Source organism: Sinocyclocheilus rhinocerous, unplaced genomic scaffold, assembly GCF_001515625.1.
Source record: "Sinocyclocheilus rhinocerous isolate Xijiao unplaced genomic scaffold, SAMN03320098_v1.1 scaffold605, whole genome shotgun sequence".
Classification (NCBI taxonomy): domain Eukaryota; kingdom Metazoa; phylum Chordata; class Actinopteri; order Cypriniformes; family Cyprinidae; genus Sinocyclocheilus; species Sinocyclocheilus rhinocerous.
The window spans coordinates 1,922,795-1,942,854 of record NW_015661612.1 but is presented as its reverse complement, the minus strand read 5'-3'; the positions used below and the strand labels follow the sequence as shown (position 1 = coordinate 1,942,854).

The 20,060-nt window shown below is 37.4% G+C and overlaps 2 protein-coding genes and 1 pseudogene across 2 annotated transcripts in view; all 3 read left to right on the top strand.

The window, feature by feature from the left end:
• Positions 1–1,591: 1,591 nt before the first annotated feature.
• Positions 1,592–9,123, top strand: LOC107726404 (papilin-like; annotated as a pseudogene).
• Positions 9,124–9,829: 706 nt separating this feature from the next.
• On the top strand, positions 9,830–11,629 carry LOC107726417 (enhancer of rudimentary homolog). The gene is made up of 4 exons (XM_016535974.1): positions 9,830–9,951; positions 10,624–10,711; positions 10,816–10,936; positions 11,033–11,629. Exons 1-4 carry the CDS (start codon positions 9,949–9,951, stop codon positions 11,133–11,135), a joined length of 315 nt encoding a protein of 104 aa, XP_016391460.1. The 5' UTR covers positions 9,830–9,948; the 3' UTR covers positions 11,136–11,629.
• Positions 11,630–15,282: 3,653 nt separating this feature from the next.
• Positions 15,283–20,060, top strand: part of LOC107726461 (serine/threonine-protein phosphatase 4 regulatory subunit 3-like) — a 16,102-nt gene continuing 11,324 nt past the window's right edge. Inside the window, exons 1-4 of the mRNA XM_016536050.1 lie at positions 15,283–16,327; positions 16,413–16,468; positions 17,863–17,961; positions 18,063–18,680. Of these exons, the coding sequence (XP_016391536.1) occupies positions 16,186–16,327; positions 16,413–16,468; positions 17,863–17,961; positions 18,063–18,680 (915 nt within the window). The 5' untranslated portion in view covers positions 15,283–16,185. The remainder of the gene's footprint in view (positions 16,328–16,412; positions 16,469–17,862; positions 17,962–18,062; positions 18,681–20,060) is intronic.

Sequence of the window (20,060 nt, the reverse complement as noted above, 5' to 3'; positions counted from 1 at the left end):
AGCTTTGCCTGGAGAACAGAATACTGACTGACAAATACAACACTCTTAACAAGGAGCTGCAGGAGGCCTTGGAGACCATCGAGGACCTCCAAGACACCAAATACGCTTTGGATACCAAAGAAAGGCAAGCTGAGAAGCTCAACAGACAGCTCTGATGAAACTGTAGACAGCAGCAACCAGAGCCACACTTTTTACACTTTTCAGGGTAATCAACATACGAATGGCTTACTCATAGTCTCATATTAAAATGAGATACGACTAAAGATTTTAACATCCAAAAAATGACACGCATGAGTTTTTACCTGAAATCTCCTCTTATGAAATGTTATAGGCACCTAAACAATGCATCCTGTTTATCCAAGTTCATCGTCCCTATACGTGGTGTCTGGATCTTAGTTGTTAGGGTGGAAGTGAAGCCGATCCTGTAGGTAAAGTTGGCACAGTTAGTCTGCATTCTCCTTCACAATGACAGCCATCGTCTGTCATTTTGGTTGCTGAAAAGTGAAAGGGACTAAAATAGCAGCTTAGAGGATTGAGTGTCACAAAGCACTTCCACCTCTATGATTGAATACTATATGTTTAGTGGCACTAAGAGGAACTTCTGTGGTTAGAACATTGAAAAAAGCCTCGTTGTGAGACCTGTCTGTCACACATCACACACTTATGCTTTCATAATAATATTCTCTCTTTCTAAATAATATTTTGGGGTTCTGGCCCTAAAGGAATAGTTCACCCAAAAATGAAAATTTGCTGAAAACTGTACTCACCCTCAGGCCATCCAAGATGCATATGAGTTTGTTTCTTATTTGGAACCAGTTTGGAGAAATGTAGCATTACATCTCTTGCTCACCAATGGATCCTCTGCAGTGAATGGGTGCCGTCAGAATGAGAGTCAAACAACAGATAAAAACATCACAATAATCTACAAGTAATCCACACAACTCCAGTCCATCACTTAATGTCTTGAGAAGCGAAAAGCTGCGTGTTTGTAGAAACAAATTTTCATTCATGGGTGAAATATTCCTTTAATAGACAGGTCAGAAGTCTCTTGCATGATCCTGTTGAATCTTTCTGTAAAACTGATTTGAAATATGCATTGTAAAATATGCAAACACTATATAAACTCGACCATTGACCTTTCTTATAGAAGACTGCAAAATTATTAAATGAAGATTTAAATTATACCAAAATGTCTAAATAAACAGATATTGTGTAGAACTCAATCTGCTTTTCATTTTTACCAAACAATGAATAATGAAGTGTGATGAAGATGTATGCAGTAGTCACTGATTCATTTCCCTTTTATCATGATAAGACTCATGCATGATATTCTCCCAAGAGGGGTTCATTGTAACCTGATATGAGTAGTGTGTATTGGTACGTTTGTGTACGTGTGCACAAAGGGAGAGATATTCAGTCTTGAGTGAATGGACATCAGTGACACATCTCTCTCGCTGTGACTGGGTGAACTTGGGATTTTCGAAGTATCACACTGAGAAGGTAAGTGATCATTCATTATAGAAGTTGAATAATTTGTAGTCAACAAAAATATAAAAATGCCTTAAAATAATGTGTGTTGTGTATCCTAAAGATGATGCTCCACTCTCTTCTCGGGGTCCTGGGCTTGATCTCTGCAGTTCTCTGTGTGAGTATCACAAACATGAAACACATGCTCAAGAATTAATATAACCAATTGCAGAAATTACATGCCTATTTTTTTAATCAATCTATTCACCATGGATGTTTAGGCGATTAATACAAAATGGTTTTGTCTGTGTCAGATTGAAACTGGTCCCCATCATGATAGATATTGTGTTTGTTTGTAGATGAGACAGCCGTCTGATGATTACTGGGGTGAATATGGCCAATACGGAGCCTGCAGTCGCACCTGTGGCACTGGAGTGGCAGGGAGAACCAGGGTCTGCAACACCATGAGGTGGGTGAAGTGGGTGTTTAGTACATTTGAAACCCTTTCCCTTATAGCCTTCATAACTCATCTTTCAATATTAAGGACTGCCTGCAGTCGCACCTGTGGCACTGGAGTGGCAGGGAGAACCAGGGTCTGCAACACCATGAGGTGGGTGAAAGTGGGTGTTTAGTACATTTGAAACCCTTTCCCTTATAGCCTTCATAACTCATCCTCTATCTTTCAATATTAAGGACGGATGGTGGGCACAATTGCGTTGGACCATCCAAGTCCTACAAACTCTGTAACATACAGGTAAACAACTTAACACCCCAAAAAATGCACAAACGCTATGTTTTAATATAAGTTTTTCTTTACAACATTATAACTTTTGCCCTCTATAAAGGAATGTCCTGTTGGATCTAGAGATTTTCGTGAAGAACAGTGTTCTCAATTTGACCGAATAGAGTTCCAGGGAAAGCGTTACACCTGGCAGCCATACTATGGAGGTAGAAAATTACACAAAGCCTTGACTAAATAACATATAATTGTATTGATTATGCAGTTTTTATATGAGGAACTAAAGATGTTTTGTAAGTTTATTTGTATATTTGAGCTGCAACAGCTAATATTTTTAAGGTAGGTAGCTGAATTAGATAAAAATGAAATTCAAAATTCATAAATAAACAAATAAATGTATTTAAAATATGTATTTATTATTTAGTTATTTAATATTTTAAGGGTTGTTTTCAAAGAAAATATCTTGAATTAATTTATCTCATCTCATCTCATCCCATTGCCATTTTCTTGTTTTAATAATAAATCTCACTAAATTTGGTTATATTTACACATAAAAAAGAAAAAAAGTCGATTCAATAACTCTTGTTATTAATTCAACAAATGTAAATAATGATTTTTGCCTTTTATAAAATAATCGTTTTTTATGGATTTTTGGACATTTTTTAATGAAAAACATAAAAATACTGATTAAGAAAATTATTTGTTGTTTAAAAGATTATTTCACAGTGGCTTAGATTGGAGCTTTAATTTCTTAAATGACAATGAGTGAAAGACTTTTGTGCAGAAATTAGAAGTGTTTAACATGTAATTAGATGTAATCGATGGTTAAGTCCGACAATTCTGGAAGCTTTCATATCTTGTTATGGTAAAAACCTTCCTCAGGCGGTTCAGTGCACTAGATGAGGCTCTTTATAGTCACATGACCTGTTCTGTTTTGGCCCAGCTTCAAACCCATGTGAGCTGGTGTGTGTGCCCAGAGGAGAGAACTTCTACTACCGTCACAGACCTGCTGTAGTGGACGGCACACCGTGCTATGTGGGCCGTAGAGACATCTGCGTGGAGGGAGTCTGCAGAGTATGTGTACACTGACTACAGCACAAAACCACACACACAAACAGTTCATTCTAACACCCTTATTTTTGCTGAAAGGCGGTGAGCCATGGGGAGATTGTGGCTTTTGAGGATCACTCTCTTCCTGTCACCTCTAGACATGGCCCTGGAGCTGCTGCCCATCTGGACACCTACAGGTAATTTATGTATGATTTTATGCATGTGTGATGTGTCTGCATGTATAATGAAATATATGTGTATATGGTTGCATACATAGATATATACTTCTACACCTACAGGTAATTTATGTATGATTTTATGCATGTGTGATGTGTCTGTATGTATAATGAAATATATGTGTATATGTTGCATGCATATATGTGTATATGCTTGCATACATAGATATATACTTCTTTCTTCTACAAATTTTTTTATAGAATCTTTTTTTTTTTACAATTTTTTCCTGACTTCCTGTTGTTTTTGGTTTGCTTGTTTTTGTTTGTTTCATTAATATAATATTTATTATATTATATGATATTATATTTCAGTCTGTCCGTCTGTGTATTTTTCAGTTACTTTCTGCAGGTAACATTGATATGTCAGTAGGGGGCAATAAGTGACTCTTTCATCGGTATTAACCGATTCATTTTAAAAAGCTGATTCAGTCAAGCATAGGGCTGCGTCCGAAACGGCATACTCTGTGGAGTAGGTACTTTTTTGAATAAGTAATTACTTCGCAACGAATAGTATGTTCTATATAGTATGACTGTGTGTAGTATAAATGTAACCTTGAAGTACTACATTCACCATGTTGTCATTGTCATGTGACCTACCAGCGTCAGTTGCGTCATGTCACTGCCATTCATAAATGCTCTCCTGTGGCCTCATGGGATAGTAAAGTGTCCATTGTATGCACACTTCAGAATCATGCCGGAAGTAGTAAGTCATCTGACGTTGGTCATTGTTTGCTCATAACTGCAGATTTATGCTACAGGCTCTGTGTAGAGTTGTACAGTAAGAAAGTTATTTCCCTTAACCAGGAAATTAACGTTCTTAGAATTGACAGACAGTTGACCCTGAGAGGTCAAGTAAATACTTACAGCGGATCTAAATATTTATAATTAATTATAACTAGTTATGATTAATTATTCATATTTCCCCTTTGAGCTGATTCGCTACAGTCACATACTGTTTATCGCCTACTATATAGTAGGGAAGTATGCGATTTCGGAAGCAGCCTAGGTCTCTGGAGGACAGTAATGGGATTTACCAGATTGGTGGGCGAGGCCAAAACTGAGGGGCGTTTTCAACCGCATTATCTGATTTGCTCCCATCACAGCGACGGTTGTGTGGGGTGGGGTAACGTGTATCATTTTTATTGCATAATTTAGAAACACCCACCAGTATGAACATGCCTGCAAATTTAGAAACGCCCACTTTTGCTCTGCAGAAACCTCATACTCGATTCAGTTAGGAGCAATACATGTATAAGTGAGTCATAAGTGAATCATTCATTCATTCAACCGATTTGTTCCAAAATACTGATTCATTCAAGAACGAAAACAATGCTGAATTCGGAACTGCGTACTAGCATGCTAATTTTACTATATTGTTATAAAATAAATAAAATTATGAAAAATAGGTGTATTCAGTTGAACAAACATGTTCGTAAACAAGAAGTGAGAAGATACCCGCTGGAGAAAATTCCTTCAATTCTATATCATTTTGAATGGTTATAGTCTTATTTTATTCAGTAGTTAGCACCTTATTTGTAATATTGTCTATTTCTTTTTCTTGTCATTACTTGTTTTGTGTATAATGCTTTGGCAATATTGTATGTAAACAAAATTCAAATTAAGTGTGACTGATTGTGTTTGTAGGTACACATACAGCACCTTTTCAGAGTGTTCGCTTCACTGTGGTGGAGGAGTGCAGACCCGTAGTGTGTACTGTATTAATGAGAGAACATCAGCAATGGTCGATGAATCTCACTGCATTGCACAAGGCCTCAGGAAACCAGCTTCCCAGATGGCCTGCAACGAGCACCCTGTGTCGAGTACAGTGTCAGTCCCTTTGGTGATGTATGTAGTTATTTCATTAATATCGACACATGCACTCACAATCACACATTTTTGCCAGGTGTTGCTCTGTTATTTCTAACTTTGATTATTGCTCTATTCTTTCGTTTTCCCCAGTGCTCGGTGACGTGTGGTGAGGGACAGCAGACACGAGAGGTGTTCTGTGTCGGGGGCAGAGGAGAGCACATCACTGAGCACCACTGCAGGGGTCTCACACGTCCACATGACATCAGATCCTGTCAGAGACCAGCTTGCCACCAAGTTTTTAGATATTATACCAATGACTTCAGCCTGGTGAGAGAAGGAAGGAGAGGAAGGCCATAAAGGCCATAAAAGCCGATCAGTTTGAAGTACATACCTCTCTAATACTTTTTTCAGGATTTTCTGTTGAATATAAAGTTGAAAAGAACAACATTTGTTTGAAATAGACATGTTTTGTAACAATTTAAAAGTCTTTGCTATCGATTTTGATCAATTTAATGCATCCTTGCTGAATAAAAGTATTCATTTATTTAAAAAAAAACAGCCTAAACTTTTGAATGGTAATGTGTGTATACATATATACTATTTGTAAAATTAAATATAATGATTTAAAAATAAGTAAAACAATAAATAAACACGTTTAGTTACAGAATTTGATATTATTATTTTGTTTTATTGTTTTATTCTGTTTTCCAAAAAGCCCAGAAATCATGAGATTAATCATAATTTTTTCATTTTTTTGACAGCCATATTTTTATTTTCTCCTAAGGTTTATACATCCAACAGTAGTCTAATGATGGGTAGAAAAACTACAGCATCAGTTCAATAAAAACAAAATATTTTCCAGAAAATATGTTACACCTATTTATAGTTTTTCTCAGTTGAATAGATTTGTATATATGAAAATATATTGCTGCCTTTTATATTTTAAGAAGGGGGTCCCTTAAAGGGAATCATCATATTTGACAGACTGTGGCATAAAAAGTTTGAAATGCCCTGTGCTATGAGATTCATTCTGTGTTTGTGTTACTTTGCTTTAGTGGTGCCCAGCGTGCAGTACCCCAGTGGTTATGAAAGCTCCTTGCGTGGATTTGTGCCTCATACCCACGATGCAACCTCAGGTTAAAAAGCTGTCACAAATATGTAGATGATTTGAAAACAGTTTTACATTTCTGTATCCATTTCTCATGTGCTTATTTTTATTGTATATGTTCTGATTCTTGCTCTACATTTGCTCTGTGAACAGTTCTTTGTGCCCAGTCATATTATGGCTGCTGTCCGGATGGCCACACTGCTGCCTCAGGGCCTCGTGGGGAAGGCTGTGCTCAGGAGGACTGTCATAGGTCCAGGTACATACATATAGTCAAATCATCTGCCCACAGATACACTTTGATCACTGAAAAGACTACAAAACAAAACAAATAAAATAAAATAAAATATAAAATGAAATATAAATAAAGTAAAATATTAAGGATAATAATATAAAATATCATATAAATAAAATATACATTATAATAAAAATATACTGACTGTCTAATTTAAAGGTGCTGTATGTAATTTTTTGATTGTATCAAAGCATAAAAACACCATAATACATTTGCAGATATTTAGGAAACATACTTGTTTCTCTGAAAAACAATGCTAAAGCCAGTTATTCTACTTTGAAAATGTGCATTCTGTGTCGGAATGCCTGTTTTTGTTTTGGTCTGTGTGCTTCAACCCACTGCAGTTTAACCAGTACTATTTCGACACCCCGGGTTGCCAGAGAGCAGAAAACAGCAAATGAACTGGGTCAGAGATCGCAGATTTTACTCGACCTAAAAAGCCTCTGCATCAGTCTAAAAAGCTCTAAGACCAGAAGCATATTAAAACGAGGATAAATCAACTCATCAACTTACAGTGTAGGGCTCATCGCCTTCCATTGTCAATTGCTCTCATTCCCGTTGCATGTCCTCAATTTGACAACCCGCTGGAGCGTCGCATCTGAGACAGCTCTATTCTGGAAAAGGTGGGCGGGGAGCAGCAGCTCATTTGCATTTAAAGATACATGCACGAAAACAGTGTTGCTGCGTCCTAATTCGCCTATTATACTATGCCCTAAAAGTATGTACTCTTTTTGTGAAGAAAAAGTACATACTTTTGAGTATGTAGCAGAATAGTAGGCAAGCTTTAGGACTTCGTCATAACTGCGTCTTTAACGCACGCTCTGTTGCTTAATTACGTACATCCTGTCACCATTTAAACTGCACTGTCAGTCATCTTGTCGAAGTTAACATTATCCATATTTCGTTTAATTTAATTTCCTACCGTATTGGAGAGAAATGAAGAGGGACGTTGATCTGCTAGTCGCGGGTCTATCATACCGAGAACTCTGCTCATATGTTTGCATAATGATGCATTTAAAAAATAAGGACCAAATGTGTCATATCAATTATCTATGTTGTGTGTATCTGCCTGTTAATAGATATGGTTGCTGCCTTGATGGAGTAACAGCTGCTCAAGGTTTTGGAAGAACAGGATGTCCTGATTTCCCCTATAGAGTAAACCAGCTCATTGATTTTCACTCTCAATATTCCTCTATGCTGCATCGAACATAATTTTATTTTTTTGTATCAACACTCTTTCCAACACATTATCTCTTTTGTTTTCAGGATTATAGTCCAGTCCGTCAGCCCTCTGCTGGTGTGTGCTCTTTGGCACGAGGTTCATTTAAAATCTGTTGCTTTTTGACATAAAACTTGTTGAAATTATTTTAGTGTGTTTATCAGAAGTTTCTGAACATTTCCAGCATATTTTAACAGTACAGTGATACGTTGGCACCGATAGCCTGGTGGGCAGCGCGCCAACATATAGCGCCATTGCGCTTTGGCCGGTCCGAAATTTGAGTACTGGCTTGCGGTCCTTCCCCAATCATGTCCCCCTCCCCTCTCATCTTGTCAAAATTAACATTATCCATATTTCGTTTAATTTAATTTCCTACCGTATTGGAGAGAAATGAAGAGGGACGTTGATCTGCTAGTCGCGGGTCTATCATACCGAGAACTCTGCTCATATGTTTGCATAATGATGCATTAAATAAATAAGGACCAAATGTGTCATAATAAAGTTCACAGTGTTGCTGCAGATGAAATATAACGCGGATAACATTAAATAAATATTTTTTCAACAGGTTAGATATTGATTATTTATCACTCAAACCCCTTTCTCTACCTGTCTGTCGGTCTCGCATATCTGCCATGTTTGTAGTTTTTTTAACACTTTTCATGCGTGTTTGTATTTTTAATCGAATCCTTGTCTACACATTGTGTTGTGTGCAATATTAGCCATTAAGAGTATGCACAGATTTGCACTTCGAATTTCTACCGGAAGCAGTAAACCATCTGGGTACCTTTGGAATACTACTCACAATTCTGGTACGGTGGTTGCGAAGGGAATGGAAATAACTTTGTCTCCAAGGAGGAATGTGAGCAGACTTGTAAGGCTTCTGCCAGAGGCCTTGTCCCAAGAGAACCAACATCCAGGAGAGAGATCAACGGGGTCAGAGGTTATAGACTGAGATCCCGTGCATAAAGGATTTAAAAGAAGGGTCACTGAAATCCCACAACAAACAAATCAAGCTCACATACATGTAGACAAAAATGTTTATTCAAGGTACACGCAGTCATTAAAGGCATCTTGGGATTAAAACGTTTTAATGAGGAAAAGAATATTAATTGCCCCCTCAAGCTTTTTATTGTATGTTCAGAGAAACACATTCACTTTATAGTATTTGTCAAACATGACAGTATCAAAACAAGCAAGAACAATTTTCACACATTCCAATCTCAAAATAGAGCAGTTTCATCAATTTCATGAAAATAAAATTGCTGTTGCTGAATTAAGCTAAAATAAGCTTTCCTTTCTTAATTTTGTTTCTATATCTTTTTTTGAAGTCTATGATCTGTACACTTTGTACTTCAATTGTATAGTCTTGCTATGCCATTAAAGTGTTAACACAAACCACACTGCACACTGATTCTTGATTATTTCACTTAAACATTTTAACTGAATAAATCTCTTGTACAAAATGTGAGAGAGTCTTGGAAGCAGTTTTTTTTATTATTAATATAAATACGCCAGAGTTAGCCTAAAGGCTATTTTTCATCTGTAGTCCCTGAAAATGTTACAACGTCACCCTAAGAAAATACAAAATTACAAAGTATGATATTAAAAAATAAAAAAGCAAAAACATCTGCTACAAAAAAAGTCTGCACGGTACATTGGATATATAAATCCACCTAGCACAATTCAATGATATTGTTGCAAAAAACAAACGTAAAATACAGCTTTTGAGGGAACAAAATATGAATTTAACCATGATTATTTTGCTGAAAGTTACAATACAATAACAAACCCTCACAGTGTTACCAGTGCCGTAACATTTTCAGTCAAAATAAAATAAATACACTTTAAAACTGAACACACGCTGCAATTTTGGCACAAGACTTTAATTCTGAAAATCCAACGCATCATCGCCACTACCGGAAGTGGATGCTCGTTGCACATTTATGCTCTTTCTGTAGCTGCTCTCAGTGATTAGCCGTCAGCGGTACCACAGCCTTCATCGCGACATTTTAGATACCAGGACCAGATATGGCAAGTATTTCACTGCTGTATTTTGTATTCTGGTGTATATTATATACATTTGCCTTGTCAGAAAGTCGTGTTTCTTCGGCTGCACTGACACGTTCAAGAAATATTCAAGTGAGTGAACGCGCGCAGCTAGCAGCAGTGTAGCAAGATAACGTCGAGTATTCACGAAATGAACGAGTTGTGAAGTCTGCTGGAATATTTCTAGATTACTTTCTACAAAGTTAAGCACTTAATATAAAGTGTGACTTAAACAAGCTTATATTTAAATTAACTGCCTTTTGTAAGAAGCATCTAGACTGTTTTGTTTTGGGGGAGGGTTGGAGTCCAACAGTTGCTGTTTTCAGGGTCTTATGTCAGAGATTCCGTTTGAACTTTCGAGTTATCTTTAAGTTTGCTTAGTTCATATGCCAAGCAGGGATGGTTGGATTGAATGTCAGATTAACATGTCATTCATTTAAAAATATATATATACGCTCTATTAATCTCACTGCTAGGAGTCAAAGCTCTGTTTCTGGCAGTAGGGGGCTCCACATAAATACACCAGATATGACCCAATTATATGTACAGTGCTTTTTAATTAAGCTTTTACGTCTTTTTGCTCTCTAAAATGTGTACACAAGTCAAAATGTATGTAATATTTATTTACACTTGTTTTTTTTTTCTTCTGATGTTCAGTCTCACACAATTCTGTTGGTGCAGCCCACCAAGAGACCAGAAGGCAGAACATATGCAGACTATGAGTCTGTCAACGAATGCATGGAAGGTAGAATATTTCTTTTGATTTTAAAGGGCTAGAAATGAATATTATGAACAATTCTAATGCTTGAATGTGGAATTTTTAATTCTTTCTTTTCTCTCTAATAAAAGGAGTGTGTAAGATGTATGAAGAGCATCTGAAGAGGATGAACCCCAACAGTCCCTCCATCACATATGACATAAGCCAGTTATTCGACTTTGTTGATGATCTCGCTGACCTCAGCTGTCTTGTGTAAGTAAACTAACACAAGATCTCATCAGTCATGTACAAGGGTACAAATTTTTTGAGCAATGTAGTAATTTTTTCATTCTTTGTTCATTTAAACAGGTACCGGGCAGACACACAAACCTACCAGCCCTACAACAAAGACTGGATCAAAGAAAAAATCTACGTGCTGCTGAGGCGTCAAGCCCAGCAGGCGGGAAAATAAGGAGTGTATTTGGCTGAGTTTTTTTCTGATGCTAGTTACTAACTCTATCAGAACTATGCCACATCACAGGACAAACATAGATGTGATGCCGCTTAGTTCAGATTTTGTTGAATGCATGTCTATTCAGTCAGTACATCAAAGCATAGAGTGAACATTTTTTACATTTTAAATCGCATTTTTGTAACTGGAGTTAGGGACTTGGGATATTTATCAGAAAAGAGGGTAAGATTGGGGGAAAAAAGGGTTTAGGATTTTTTTTTCAATCCCTCTCAATTGATGTTTTCTTGTTTTTGTTTTTTTTTTGTTGTGGTTTAATTGTTCTTTAATTCAGTGAAGTATAAAACATACACATTTCAGATTATGTAGATGGTTCTGAGTCGTCTTTTATCCCACCTTTTGTCCTCAGTGCTGTTACAGATTTTGTTGGCCCTGTCTGTTTTGTGAATATATCCAGTAGTCACCGCTGGAAAACAATAAAAATCTTCTCACACAAAGTCTTGGTGTCAGTACTGTTTTTTTGTTTTGTTTTTTTACATTGATGTTCAAAAGTTAGGTGCCGGTAAAGTTTTTTGAAAGAATTAAATGCTTTTATTCAGCACAGATGGATTAAATTGATTAAAATTGACAGTGAAGACAAAGTGTTACAAAAGAGTTCTATTTCAGATAAATGCTGTTCTTTCAATCTTATTCATCTAAATATTAAAATATAAATATAAAACTGAATATCACTAATATCACTGTCGATACAAAAATATCACTGTCTCAATGATAATAATAGAAAATGTTTCTTGAGCATCAAATCAGCATATTAGAATGATTTGTGAAAGATGTGACACTGAAGACTGCAGTAATGGCTGCTAAAAATTTAGCTCCATCATTAATAAATTACACCTTAACCCTTGAACAGACAACATGCACCACAGGATACATATGGGTTAGGAGATGTACTGTAGGAATCACCGTCTAGAGAAGGGGGACCCCCTTTTTAAATATCTCTCAGAGGGATGGGGAAGCGGGGATTGTGAAATGCATCAAGGGGAGGGGATCCCCTCAGTAGAAATTGCATACCAGGGCAGGGGCCCTTAGGGATGATCCTCATAGGTCCTCTTGGCCCCCTGTACCCAGTCTCCATTTATTTTGAGTAAAAAAAAAATTGTGCAAATGTTAATATTTGGATGTAAAACTGATATTAATACATTTAGTTGACTACATCTTTGCATTTTTAACTAGATTTTTTCCAACCCTGCTCCTGGAGGGCCACCATCCTGCAGTGTTTAGCTCCAACCCTGATCAAACACACCTGAAAAATCTATGCAAAGTCTTCAGGATTACATAAAAAATTGCATGTTGATACATAAATTACATTAAATGATTTATTAGGTATGGAGCTAAACCCTGCAGGACAGTGGGCCTCAAGGGGTGGAATTGCCCACCCCTGAGGATGAAGACGAGACAGTTCAGCAACGTAAAAATACAAGAAATGTCTATGCCTTCATTTTAGGACACTTAGACATGTCATACATGCAGCATATTTTGAATATTACATATTTGCAGAGGGGGACAAAGTACTCAACTCCATTACTTGAGTGAAAGTACAGATACTGGTACAATATTTGTCTTTCAAATGTAGTGAAGTTAAAGTCATAAGTTCCCAGAAAAAATAATACTCAAGTAAAGTACAGATACTCAAAAAGTGTACTTAAGTACAATACTCAAGTAAATGTACTTAGTTACTGTCCGCCTCATATTTGTTTGCATCAAATAAATCATAGAATTATTGATGACTTAAGATGTTTTTTATTCCCTAGTAGGGCAACGTATCCTGGGAAATACAACTCATAAAATCCAAAACATATCAAATATTTCAAAAATTCCTTTGAATATTGTTTTACTATTATTTAACGATATTACAGTTTTCCTGTATTTTTGATCAAATAAATGCATACTTTGTGAGCATAAGAGATTACTTTCAAAAACATGAAAAAAGCTTACTGATTCCATACTTTTGAACTGTTGTGTATTTGGTATAATGTATGCCAGAAATGTACAACATGTTGACAAACTAATTTTGTAAAGGTTTTTTTTGTGGCCTTTGTCAGTATTGTACATCTACTCTCTTTGTCTAAGCATTTCTGAGCTCTTTCCTTGGTAATTTGCATGTGTTAAGGGTAAGTGACCGTGTGCTTGTCTCTATATGCTCCAGTTTATTTGTTAGAACATTTTAGTTCACAGTATGTCCTTTCTGTTAAATTATTTCATGATACTCTGTCCTGATGGTGTTTGAAAACTTAAATAGATGCTTCACATTTTGTATCCTGACCAAGACTAAAAATTTGTTTTTTGTCCTAAACCACTCCTTTGTTAAGGAGCATTGGTAAAGTTAAAAGGAGCTGGTATTTTCGAAAACAATTGCGAATCACATTATACAGCGCAGCATGACCGTCCTGTTTTTCAGCTCTCAGCAGCACACTGTACGGTGTCATGAATGTCCTGTTTATCAGCTACACTGTTAATTGTTCAGATAAGAACTTGCTGAACAAATCCTCTGAAATATGCAACTCTTTTCTTTACCTGTTGTACAAAAATTTTCATGTTATCACTGGGGCTTTCATTTTTCATTCTGATTTGTCAAGAATCTGATCAACATCTGCCCTGTATTGAAGCATGAAACTACTGTAATTGTGTAATTACTGAGACCACTAGGTTACTAATACCTTTTGGATTGATATTTGTGATCATGTTTAGTGCTGATATTGGAAACCCCAAACAGTTTCATTCTGTTCTGTGGGTTACATGGTCTACAGAGTAGTTGCAATGTTATTGGAAAGTACTTACCAACTTGTGAGGAAGTGTATGCATTCTGTTTATGAGAGTTGCTGGGTAACTAAGGAAACAGCTGAGCACAAAACTTTAAAGTACCAATAAGAGCACAATAATACTAGTTACAAGTGTAAGATAAAGCCACAACATTTTCTATTTGGTTACAGATTTGCAATATAAACATTGGCTACCAGAAATCCCTTACTCTGCCTTTAACCCCAACTGGCATGCATGGCCAGTCTAACTTGATCTGTGCTTCTTAGCCCAATGTCTGCATTGGGAAATTACACTATATATTGGCTCTTAGTCCTCTCAAATACTTATAGTTGTGATTTCTAACATGGTGGCGACTTTGTATGCATTTGTGTGGTTCATATGGAAACATGGTTTCTTTTTTTTTTTAGAAAAAAGGAAACGAGATCTAGAGATAAGCCTGTCGTTTCACTGGAAGATCAAGTTATGACATTTAGATTAAAGATCATGAGGGTTAAAATAAATAAACAAATGAATGGATGGATGAATTGTTTACAATTAGATGATTACGGTGCATTTAGTAAGCATAAGGAGGATTTTCATTTCATGCTTACTTTAACCTTTTCAGGTCATTTTGCAAATGTTAACATGATAGATGGGCCTATACCGTTAACAGAGGCTGAATTCATAATCACTCACCCTGCACCACATACACATAGCAACAACCCACAACACACTATCAACCAAATAACAATCCCTTGGCGACACCAACACCTTAGTATTTGTGGTGGCGAGTTTTGCACGGACAAGCAACACTAAAAATGTAGTTAGTAAGTCATTTTTACAGTTATATAATATTTAAGCTGGTGGTACAACCTGGTCATGGCTGGTTGACCACACTGGCTATAATATTATAGGGACTTTGTTTACTTGGTTAACCATGTTCCAAAGCTGAGACTGGACTGGTTTACCAGAAAAGGTTTGTATGGGCTATGTTTATATTCCCAGCAGAGACTGTTATTTATAATAACTGAAATTAATGAAACTATAATGTACTGCACTTTGTTCTCAGAAACAAAGACAATAGCACAACTGTACACATCTGCATTTCATTCTACTGAATGGCAAAAGCAGTATGAAGTTTATTATCTTTACACGCGCTCTAGCAGTCATTAATTCGCGGAGCCGCGCGTCCTTCGAGCTTACTTTCACCCTCATTCACATTCCTCTCTGTGTGCCTTTCATTTTCAACAGCAACGAGTGTTTGGGGTTATGAAACACCAGTGTGTCTGCGCTGGTCATTTTTGGCGCACTGTGTCTTTAAACTGTGGCGGCGGCCCTGCGCCTGCAGCACAGGAAACCCCGTCGCGGCTTTCAGAGGGGACCCAAGATGGCCGAATCTTCACAGTGGGGCTAATAATTACTTTTCGTCAAGACGCTGCTATTTCATGGTGCTCGACGGTCGTGCTGGCCATTCGCCGTCCCGGAAAGTGAAACGAGCGAGTCTATTCGATTAGTTACATAGGGGAATGTTTATCTATGTGTGAAGAGACTGGCTGGTCCATTCGCGGCCCTTAGCCAGAATATGGCGGAATACTTGGAGAAAATATAGCTTAGCTTATTATGAACGCGCCGCTTTATACACGACCCTTCCCGCCGTTTCACCGACCGCGCGCGAGTATAACGATCAAATAGCGTTATCGGTACGTCTTTGGAGTTCATTCGCGCGCGTTTCGAACATTTCTGGGTTAAAATGACTCGCGCCAGGAGATAGCCTGCTAGCTGAGGCGCTAGCTACGCTAACCCCGTTTGACTGAATTAGTCGCAGCGTTAGCATAGCCTAGCTAGCTTAAAGTAAAGGGGCACGGAGGAAAAGAAACACATTCTGCGTTCGTGCTCTGGCTGCATGCTTTTAAACTAAGTTCTCACCGTGTCACGTCCTTTAGAAACGGAGGAGCGTTTTTCGTGGTTGCGTTTATAAAAAGTTAAAAGTATTGAGTATGTTGTGGAGAGTCTCGGCTGCACACAGCAGCTAGCTGACCATCGCTAGACTGGTCAGAATAATTCTTCTGGACTACATACGTTTACTGTGATAGACCCCACAACAACATACTGCATCAGCTTCGCGACAGCTTGCCAGTGAATGCTATACATTTCAGCTTGAAGTTGACAGCAGATTCTGTTGCACCTCGCTAACCGAGGACGTTGAGATTTATTGAATCAAGGGCAAAAGCCTGTTTGAGAGTTACTTGCAAGGATGACTGACACTCGTAGACGAGTAAAAGTGTACACTCTGAATGAGGACCGCCAGTGGGATGATCGGGGGACGGGACATGTGTCATCCGCTTACGTGGAGCGGCTGAAAGGCATGTCTCTCCTGGTGCGCGCCGAAAGTGATGGTATGTTTCAAAATATTACAGAGATGATGTACAGGGCCACTTTTCGTTGACTGTGCAAGTAAGATGTGCCCGTTCTTTAAAACAGGGTCACTGCTGCTGGAGTCCAAAATCAACCCTAACACCGCCTATCAGAAACAGCAGGTGCGTTTATCCAATGATTTTGTTGACAGCTCATCAGTGTTTTTGTGAACATCATTCATTAGTATGTGCTTCTTAATGTCTTGGTTAAAGGTCAAATACACATTTATTAAGATGCGAGACACCACAGGTGAATTGGGAAAGATATTACATTACAGGTATCACCATGCTTCCATAGTTAATCACATTACAATAACATTAGAGCCTTTGTTTGAAATAGAGCGGTAATATTTTCATTCTTTAGACAAGGTATTAAAAAAAGTTTGCATCTTTTGACTACACCAGGCATTTGTTGCACTTATCGAATATAGAGCTCACGCTCAATGAGGACATTTTTGTATACAAAGTTATTTATATAGACAAAAAGTAGATGCCGTTCTGATAGCCTGTGATGTAAATCAGTGAGATTTTTATAACAGTATAGCAGACTACTTGTATAAATGCATATAATATCAGTTTTCACTTTATATTTCCTAATATGTCTTAGTAAGATGATGTTTAAATAATCAAATCTCTATATTTATTTGTGGGGTGCAAAACATAATGCAATACAATGATTATTAAGAGAGAGGCCTAAATAAATGCAAATAAATGAGTGCAAAAAATGTTCCACTAAAGCTTGATGTATGATATTTGATTCTTTCATTTTAAAATGATTTTTCTATGAAAATTTGTATGGATAATAAAGTAAAAATAAGTTGCTTCAGTCCAATAAATGTTCATCTTGAATTATTACTAACAATATAAAAGTTATTCTTACATTTACTTTACAAACATCATTTCACAGGAAAAAGACACAAAGGTGAAGGTTGACATTTTTAGAATTATACTAAAAGGCCTTTTACTTGCTAAAAGAGTATAAACTATCAATCAGACGGCATGTAGTTGATTGTGTACAACAAGTTTTCGGTTTTGACCATGTTGATATTTTAGAGACATTAGAAATTAATGTATCTAAGATGATACAGTAGGCTTTATAGGGTTAAGACAATTGTTTTGTTTTAAAATTGGATAAAGCGCTTCTTAAGTCAGACAGTAGCCAGGAAAAAAGTAAATTTTGTTGTTTTAGGAATAGAAGGTTAAATAAATCAGGTGAATGATATATAAACAAACCCCTCTGTAAAAACCTTAAAAATATAGGAATAAACCTGGAAAGATATGTATTGCAATTGAAATCTACAGGTGCAAATAGATCAGGTGTAGTAAAATAAATACTTAAATTTGTATTTTGTATGTTTTCTTTTTGCTAAAGATGTTATGAAAGCAAAATTTTAAATTTGACCTGTGCATGAACAAACAATGTTTTTGCCTGTAGTGTCTTGCATTAAACTTTAGTGCTTGTATATCACATGCTCTTTTAGCATTTGTTGATGCTATTTTTTGTTTTGTCTTTGAAGGATACATTAATAGTATGGTCTGAGGCTGAAAACTATGACCTAGCTCTCAGCTTCCAGGAGAAGGCTGGTTGTGATGAGATCTGGGAGAAAATATGTCAGGTGATTATGTCTGTGATGTACATTTATAATGTTTTCTCTAGGTATGTTCTGCATGTTGGTGTAGTGCTTTATTCTGAAAGCCTTTATTTTTGTGTCTACAGGTCCAGGGAAAGGACCCCTCTGTAGACATCACCCAGGAGCTGATAGATGAGTCTGAAGAGGAGCGCTTTGATGACATGTCCTCTCCTGGTCTTGAACTTCCGCCATGTGAGCTCTCCCGGCTGGAGGAAGTGGCTGAGCTGGTGGCGTCATCCTTACCTTCTCCGTTACGGCGGGAAAAACTGTCCCTGGCGCTGGAGAACGAAGGTTACATCCGCAAACTGCTGGAGCTGTTCAGAGTGTGCGAGGACTTGGAGAACCGAGAAGGCCTGCATCACCTCTATGACATCATCAAAGGCATTTTCCTCCTCAACCGCACAGCGCTTTTTGAAGTCATGTTCTCCGAAGAATGCATCATGGATGTGATCGGATGTCTGGAGTTCGATCCGTCGCTACCCCAACCACGGAGACATCGAGAATTCCTCACCACCACGGCACGGTTTAAAGAGGTCATTCCCATTTCAGACCCGGAGCTGCGGCAGAAGATTCATCAGACGTACCGCGTGCAGTATATTCAGGACATGGTGCTGCCCACCCCCTCTGTCTTTGAAGAAAACATGCTCTCCACCCTGCACTCCTTCATCTTCTTCAACAAAGTGGAGATTGTTGGCATGCTGCAGGTGGGTTTTCGTACTCAACCATGTATATGTGACCAGTTGTGAACTTTGTACAATGGCGGTTGAGTTGAAATGCTGTTCAGGGGCTAAACTAGGTGAAAGAAACTGTAGATTAACTTTTAATGCCGCGTTATAACATATCTCACAGGTAACATACATTGTCAGGCTTGCTATGTGTCATTGTGGCTTTTCAACACAATTTTCAGACCAGCATCGTCCCTCTCAAATTCATTGCATCCTCAGCAGAAAACTGTTTGCAGAGAATGCAGTGAATACGTTTGCATGTTTGTGATGCAGCTACTAATATTTCCCTGTTTGTATTGCCTGAGACGATCTCATTGCTCTTGATGGGATGCACATGGTGGGCTGTACTTTGGTTCTTTGATGTAAAGGTCATATATGTATATATATGTGTTTTGCACACTAAAAGGTCTGCAGATGTAGATAACCGATTTAAAGATAACCGTGCTAACTGCTTTTTCAGATGCATTTAATGGATGACATTTAATCATTTAGTAGAAAATCAGCAACAGTATTTGCTTCAATGGTGAGTTTCAAGAGTGGAGTAATTATAGTCAATGTAATTAATTTCATTTATTAAAGGGGTCATATGATGCAATTTAAAATTTTCCTTTCTCTTTGGAGTGTTACAAGCTGTTCGTGCATAGATAAGATCCCTAAAGTTGCAAAGACTAAAGTCAAACCCAAAGAGATATTGTTTATAAAAGTTAAGACTCTGCCACGCCCTCCTAAAATGCCTCGTTTAAACATGCCCCCACATGTCTACGTCACTGTGTGAGAAGATTTGCATAACACCGCCCAAATGTTCATGCAAAGAAAGAAGACATAACTTTTATTCTTGCTGTAGTGTTGTTGTTGTTGCTGCCGCCGCCACGTCGTGGAGACGCTGTGTTTCGTTGTGAAAGCAAAACTACTTTGTTTGGCCTTCCAAAAGAGGACGATATCCGTTTCGAACTGATCCGTGCTGGTCGCTGAGGAAATACATCAACTTCGCGCTGTGGATCGCCGGATCGGCTTTCACCGTGAACGAAGTGGAGTCCAGCCCGGGGTCGTCACATGTGGTTTCCCCCATTATTTTAGTTTTAGTATAACATTATAATACCATTCATATTTTTACTTTTTTATAATTTAAAGAAGAAAACAATCCGATGTATAGTTGACTTTTGAGGCTTAATGCTATAGAAAAGCACAAAGTTTTTCAGTTAGTGTTTTCAGCTTGTTTATTTTCATATAAAAATATGGCATGCAGTTGCATCAAACAATGGTATAAACATCATTCAATGTAAATTGTGATAATCGTAATTAATAATCACAATTACAATTTCAAGGGAATAATCGACAATTATGATTTTTGTCATAATC

Coding starts and splice junctions, on each gene's coding strand:
- LOC107726417 (XM_016535974.1), top strand. Junction 10,712..10,815: donor TGTCAACGAATGCATGGAAG/GTAGAATATTTC, acceptor CTCTAATAAAAG/GAGTGTGTAAGATGTATGAA. Junction 10,937..11,032: donor GCTGACCTCAGCTGTCTTGT/GTAAGTAAACTA, acceptor TCATTTAAACAG/GTACCGGGCAGACACACAAA.